The sequence below is a fragment of the Trachurus trachurus genome (assembly GCF_905171665.1).
Source record: "Trachurus trachurus genome assembly, chromosome: 24".
Classification (NCBI taxonomy): Eukaryota; Metazoa; Chordata; class Actinopteri; order Carangiformes; family Carangidae; genus Trachurus; species Trachurus trachurus.
In genome coordinates this window covers 14,222,806-14,230,566 of record NC_139910.1, presented here as the reverse complement: position 1 = coordinate 14,230,566, position 7,761 = coordinate 14,222,806, and the positions used below count along the sequence as shown (strand labels likewise).

General features: G+C 38.8%; 1 protein-coding gene across 1 annotated transcript; it reads left to right on the top strand.

The window, feature by feature from the left end:
- Window positions 1–941: 941 nt before the first annotated feature.
- Window positions 942–7,761, top strand: LOC311007807 (hydroperoxide isomerase ALOXE3-like; the record flags this gene model as incomplete). Its single annotated transcript, XM_084001138.1, has 15 exons — window positions 942–954; window positions 2,317–2,482; window positions 3,347–3,551; window positions 3,680–3,761; window positions 3,867–3,989; window positions 4,077–4,180; window positions 4,984–5,156; window positions 5,328–5,471; window positions 5,646–5,849; window positions 6,292–6,378; window positions 6,500–6,666; window positions 6,746–6,867; window positions 6,954–7,054; window positions 7,288–7,455; window positions 7,582–7,761. Exons 2-15 carry the CDS (start codon window positions 2,330–2,332, stop codon window positions 7,759–7,761), a joined length of 2,013 nt encoding a protein of 670 aa, XP_083857264.1. The 5' UTR covers window positions 942–954; window positions 2,317–2,329.

The following is a 7,761-nucleotide window of genomic DNA, read 5'->3' as shown; positions in this document are numbered from 1 at the left end:
AAACCCTGAAAAAAACACTGCTCCTGGTCGCAGGTAGAGAGGAGCGTGCAAGCTGTTATGCACATACGTTCAGGTTGCTCATCGAATCATTTCATTCAGACCAAATGATATGATTGGTCAGACTTTTTTTTTGAGGGAAAAAAAAATATGAAAAAAGATATGGAAGTTATGAAAAAAAGATCCATTGTGAATATAGGCCCAATGAACAATCAGGACTAGTTTTTTCCAGCTGCGTATTTTAGCTAAACTTAAAATGCCTTGCCCCATTGTATTTATCCAAGCTTTTAACCATCCGAGATCCTGGTAGAGCTTTGAGGTCAACTAATCAACTTGTACTGGAAGTGCCCAGATCAAAATATAAACACTGGGGTGACAGAGCCTTTTCTGTTGCTGCTCCCAGGTTCTGGAACAAGCTCCCCACCGAGATGCGTCTCATCTCTGACCCGGGCCTTTTTTAATCCAGGCTAAAAACCTATTTATTTAGGATGGCTTTTAATACCAGTAGCACAATAACACTTTTATCTTATTTTATTTTAATTTATTTGACTTTGCCGTATTTTATTGCTTTCACTGTTTTTATTATTTTTAAATTGTTTTTATTTCTGCTTCTTTCTTTTTTATTATTACACTATGTAAAGCACTTTGGTACACCGAAAGGATTGTTGTAAAGGGCTGTATAAATAAAGTACATTTACATTTACATTTACATGTGTGTGCATGTGTGAAAAATGTAGAACTGTTTGTTTCCCTCCTCTCCGCTGCAGCACCAATCGAAGGGGGAGGATTGTGATGCTGCCTCTAAACCCACAGGCATTCTAAGTGTGTGGGTGGGGTGTGTGGTTTGGAGCAGTCTCAAATATTTCGAAAAAAAGAAACTTTATGAGAAAAAGGCAGAGAGCAAAATTGCAGAGCGCAAAGAAGAAAGATTGGGGTCTGCAGACATAAGGCAATGAGGTAGGTAAAAAGACGGTTTCAACAGAAGGTTTGTGCACTGACTTAGTCTTTTTTCCTTGTTGTGTGACACTGATCAAACCACATTATGTAAAATGTGCTCAGATAAAATTGTATTGTACTAAAGTAAATAAATAATGTAACAGTTACTGTATTGTTTCTTCCTTTACTCCTCTGCAAAAACCAATTCATAATAACTTCATGGTTTAGAAGGAAAATGTGGAAAGAACAATGAAAGAAAATGTGAATGCATGTTTAGAGGATATCAGAGGCACATTTTAAATCATGTTATACCAGTGACTTTTATGATGTTGCTTATCCACCTATCGATTACCTACAGATAATAATACAATGACTTCATTATATATACACTATATATATATTTTTTTTACCCTCTGATGCCTGTTAGTGGGGTTGACCAAATATCAGACACCTCAATATGATGCTCCTCAACCACCTCAATAATAAGAAAAAATAACAATTATCGGCTTTCTTACAGCAAGTGACACCTCCGCGGAAGACTGAAGAGCAAGCCGAAACACGTCAGGTAAGTTTGTTTAACTGATATGGTTTGCTGAAAAGAAAACTAGATATTATCAATTGAAAAAGACAAGATAAACTTGCTTGAACTAAGGTTCAAAGCTTTCAAAGCTGGTGTGACAGTTGAGGTTCCTGTCACTATGCCTCCAATTGATCATGCGCCCTGGCTACTTGGCCAAGCGGATGTCTCTTTGGGTGACTGGCTAAGAGCGCATGACTCTTACCCGGGAGGTGTGGGTTCAATCCCCGCCCGGGCCCTCTTCACCTTGCCACACTGGCACATTTACAGTAAAAAGAAAGAGGTCTAAAAACCTTTTTTTTAACAAGTATGTACAGTAGTTGAGGTCAAAAGGTTGAAACATGGAGATGTGGTCCGGTGTTTAGCTCAGTTGGTAGAGCTCCCGCCCCATGTGTTGAGGCTGTAGTCCTCACTGCAGGCGACCCCAGGTCAAATCCCGCATCAAGCGGCCCTATCCAGCATGTCCACCCCCCCAATTTCGTTGCATACTCAATTTCCTTACGGGGACAAATAAATTAAATTACTACTACTATGTTTAACATACAATTACAACAAAGGCATTCTGATTCTGACAGGTGAGGCCCAGAATTAGGGGAGGCAGCATTATAGTATGTGTTTCTGCTCTCTGAGAACATGTGCAAAAATAATAACAGTGAAAAAATAATTTAGTGAACTGAAATTAAAATAGAAATGAGTCTGACCATTTAAAAAACACAAACTAAATAAAAACTACAATGACTACAAAACTAATACAATTTAACCCTCAAACTCCAATTAGCCATACTGTCATTTTTTTCTTCTTGTAGACTGTAGCCACAAATGACCATGGCTGAGTACAAGCTAGAGGTGACAACTGGTGATGAGCAATATGCAGGAACATGGGATCACATATATGTCACTTTATTTGGAAATGAAGGACAGAGTAAGCGAACTGAGTTGGACAACTTTGGCCCTGATTTCAAAAAAGGAACAGTAAGTTGAACTATGTATTTTGATTATATTTTGAGTAAAACTCCTATACAGTATACTACCAAGTAACATAATGCACATTTTAAAACTGTACTATATTATGTTTTTTTTTTTTTTTTTGTGATCAAGTTTTTATTATTTCATCCCCCCCGCCCGTTTTACAATATGCCCACATTAAATCAAATTCACAGTTACTTAATTGACATATATACATACACCACCTTAAATCATATATATATATACCACCGTACATCGTACATATACCACCATACATCATATACAAAATGAGTATGTCATAACCATGTGGGCTATTGTCCCACCCTTATCCCACCCCTACCCCTCTGGCTTATTTCCCTCCCCTCCCCTTCCCCTTGCTGGATTTAGTCTCTGAACATAAAGGGGGAAGTACATCACATACAGTTCAATTAATTAACACAGAAGTGTCAAGTCCCCTTGTCCCTCTCCTCTTCTACTAACAAATGTCCAAAGAGTACACCAGTAATAATGGAAATAAATAATTAAGTAATAGTAAAAAATAAAAATAAAAAAATAAAAATGACCATCCTGAGATAAGGGTGATCTTATCAGTTCACACTGCCAGTAGCATCCCCCAAATATTCAACATACATACATACCAAACATACCATACAGGTACCCCTTAACTCCCAATTCCCTATGCACAAATTTACCCAGACATCTTCATACACTTTTATAGTTCATACATGGGGGACTAAGCCCTATCGACTAACCAGTTTTGTCTATGTAACTTAAGTCTAATCTTCTACTATATTATGTTTTTGAATTTATTTTACTTTTTAAGTTTACCACTTAACATACAAACTTAACTGTATCATCCCTAACTTCCAGACAGGAACCTACACCATAAAGACCAGTTCGTCCCTGGGGAAACTTCTGCTGGTCAAGGTGGAGAAAGATCCCTTTTTCGTTCTCTCAGAGGATGAGTGGTACTGCTCCAAAATAGTGGTGACGACTCCAGAGGGAGATGTTGTTATCTTCCCCTGTTACAGATGGATCTCCAGGGGAGAGGTGGTGGAGCTCAGGGGAGGGAGAGGTCTGCTTCAAATTCCCCAGATCAAAAATCATAGATAATTCACATTTATATTTTTGTATTTATGTTGTTTTAGCTTCTTAATAGTTGCAAATAAATTTGCCTGCTGTTACGTTCTGATCACCTTTCAGCCATGAAGGTCTTTGAGGAGGATCATCCCCTGTTGACTGACCACAGGGAAAAACAGCTGACACTTAAAAAAAGCGTGTACCAGTAGGTTTGCTGTAGCGCATGAACCCACAGCTGCAATTATGGTTGTGACAGAGTCTCATATGGAGGCATTTCACTCTCTGTATTTATGCTCATTTGTTTTTAAAGATGGAAGACCCTGGGTGAAGGACTACCCCACATCATCAACTTCAGTAAAATATCAGAGTTTCCAAATGAAATCCGTTTCTCTAAATCCAAATCAAGTGAAGTACTTTACTCAAAAATGATAACGTGCGTCCTTCAATTCTAACTGACATAATTGTGTTCCATTATGCACATCTTGTCTTTATTGTCACACTTTTACCCTGTCTATCTCAGTGGGTTTGAACTCAAGCTTAAGGGGCTGCTCGGATCTACGGAAAATTGGGAAAACATTGAGGACATGAAAAAGATCTTCTGGTTCAAAAAGACAACAATGTCAGGTAAGTTACTGTACATTTTCGGTTTTTCAGTTCCGCTGCTTAATACACAATTGTTATGTCACTGTTATGGTAACAGCAGTAATCAGGGTCACTGATAAGGGATCTAACAATCCAAACAGCACACACTGAAAGAGGAACTATGCAGCATTTGAAGCTTTAACTATGCTACATTTTTACTTTAATTTAACATCTTTGGAATAATTGTGATGGTTTAATAAATGGCTTATCTTGTTATGAGGGAGAATGGAGGCTCTCTGCCCTCCACGTGTGTGTCACTTATTGCGTCTCAACCTTGCAAGATTGGAGCCACCGCCCCAGTGTCCCAACTCTCGTCTCTGCTCACCATGACACAAACGTTCCCCATCACCCGTAATCTCTTGTTTATGTCAACTACACAACTATGTTGTATCATCGTATATGATATAACGTTATCTACTGCTCTATTGATTGATTTCTCGCCATGCACATGGCCAGGAGGAGGGTTAGCAAAACAGCGGAAACGCGACCCGACTTACATAGTTCCTCTTGTAAAGATGTTCCAGAATACATTTCATTTGTTCAAGTTACTTCTTAATGATATTGTTGTACATGGAAAGGTCTACAGCCTTGAATTAGGCTGCATTTTTCATTTGAAAAATCCTTTAAATTAAGAACTATTTCCAGATTGTTTGTGCTTATACAGTGTTGATATTTGAGATGGAATGCAGTCAGAGCATTCACAATTTAATCTGTCAAAATAAGTCAAAAATGTTGAATCTACAATCATGTTTTTAGATTATATTTGCAAATGGCTTCACTTCCAGAGTATGTGGCAGAGCACTGGAAGGAAGACGACTTCTTTGGATATCAGTTCCTGAATGGAATCAACCCCAATATGATCGAGAAATGCTCAGAGCTTCCCCCAAACTTCCCAGTCACTGAGGAGATGGTGAAGCCGTTTCTAGCAGAAGACAGCTCTCTGCAGAAGGAAATGGAGGTATGAAAGCAGAGCGGCTTTAATTGGCTGATAAGAGTCAGTTTGTTCATTTAATGTCTTTACTTAAATCACAGTGGATTCCTGAACCCTGTTCTCTTGATTTACAACACATATGTGCCACCTCTTGATGCCTTCAAAATGTTTTTCTTCTATCTTTGGTTAACATTACAGAAAGGCAACATTTTCTTCTACGACCAAAAGAAGATGGATGGAATACCTACAAGAGTTTCCAATGGTGAACAGCTGCATGTTACAGCTGGTCTCTGCTTGTTCTACTTGAACGCGGAAAAAGAACTGATGCCAATTGCCATACAGGTATTTCACTGATACAGTGGATCAGTGACAGTATTTACTGTATGGTTTCAAATTCAGCACAATCACTCATACGCTAGTTACATAACAGTACAATCCACAGGGCATTAGTATGTTTTTAGAATCTACTTTACTGAAATACAAATTAATGTGGATGCTTTTCATATCACATTTCAGCTGCGTCAACAACCCTCTGAGGACAATCCCATCTTTCTGCCCAGTGACTCAGAGACAGACTGGCTGCTGGCCAAGATGTTCATCAAGAATGCAGATGTCATGGATCATGAAGCAGTCCATCACCTCTTGAGGACTCACTTTCTGGCCGAGGTCTTTACTATAGCCACTCTTCGCTGCTTCCCTGTGATTCATCCCCTCTACAAGGTATAACTAATTATCTGACTTTTACTGATTGATTTTTCACAACATTTTATGTCTGATGTAGAGTTGCAGAGTTGTAGAGTAAACATGCAAAACCTGCTGCATGTTGGAACTTGTATTCAGATACATTCAAAGTACAGACCCAGCACAAGACTTCACCTTTTTCTGACTTTGTCACACACACACATACACACACACACACACACACACACACATACACACACACACACACACACACACACACACACACACACACACACAGGGTACTTGGCATTGGCATTTACATTAAGATTCTCTCTTCACTGAGCCACTGAAGTTTACTGACGTCACTGACTTTCTTAATGTTACTGTCACTTGTTCATTTCTAAGTCATTTTGGATAGAAGCGTCTGCCAAATAACTGAATGAAATTGTGAATATAAACATCATTATTTTGGTCTGTACAGCTGTTGATTGCCCACCTACGGGGCACTCTGGACGTAAATATGTCAGGCCGTGATTCTATTTTTGGACCTGATGGGATCATAAATAAGGTAAGATTCTTAAACACACACCTCTAACCCTAACCCTAATTTTTTCAATGTAGTTTCCGGGTTTGATTTTACTGAAAGAAACTTTTCTGATGGCTTTTGTCTCTGCATTTCTGATTATCAGAGTTCACTGGGGCATAAGGGGCTGGATGAACTCATGAGAAGAGGTCACTCTGAAACAACCTACAGCTCCCTCTGTCTGCCAGAGAACATCACTGCACGAGGACTGGAGTCAATTCCCAACTACTACTACAGAGATGATGGACTTAAGTTGTGGAACATCATCAACAGGTAACTTTTAATTCCAGAAAAACTATTATGCAAATGTAATTTTATACAATTCAAAATCACATTGTTTCATTTTTACAAGCTTCGTGAGGGCAATGGTGGAGCACTACTATCCCTCAGATAATGAAGTCCGTAAGGACACTGAGCTGCAGGACTGGGTCAGTGAAATATTCACCGAAGGCTTTTTGGGAAAGAAAGCTTCAGGTATTTAGCCACATTCTAGAGCAATTTGTTGTTAATACAACCTGAATATATAGTGGCCTAATAGCATAATGCAATGTTTCACACAGGTTTTCCAGAATCCTTCAATACTGTGGAGGAGGTGATCAGATTCATCACCATGGTGATCTTCACAGTGTCAGGTCAACATGCTGCTGTCAATAATGGACAGGTGAGGCAGAGTAAATAGTTAGGAAGATGCATTAATAATACGGAACAGATCTATGAACTCTCAGATTAACAAACTGCTTCCATTACAATTGTGTGTCTTAAAATGTTTTCCATATTTTTTAAATATTTAATTCAGTTGATGAAGTTAGATTTTAATTTATGTTGCCACCACCCGACAATACAAAACAGAATATAAATGTAAATAAAAAATTTGAATCTTTTTCCATAATTTAGTTTGACTACCACTGGATACCCAATGGGTCACTCCTGCTGCACAAAGCTCCTCCGACCACGAAGGGACAGTCAAGCATGGAGTCAGTTTTGAAGATCCTCCCAAATGTTGGAGAAACTGTCGGCTTTGCAGCGATGGCTCGGGTGCTGGCAGAAAAATATAATAATGCTGTAAGTTTGTTGTTTACAAATATGTACAAGATATTGTACAGTCATTATGGCATATCCATGCTGCCTTTGTGTACCACAAAATAATGTAAATTTACTTTTATGTCTTTGTATATTTCACTTTCTCAGGTTTTCTTGGGTTGCTACCCTGAGGAGCGATTCACTGAATCTGCACCTAAGCAGATGATCAAGGATTTCCAAGCAGAGCTGTCCAACCTCAGTAAAGAAATTGCAAAAAGGAACGCAAAGCTTAAAGTGCCCTACACATACCTGGACCCTGCTGAGATTGAGAACAGTATAAATATTTGA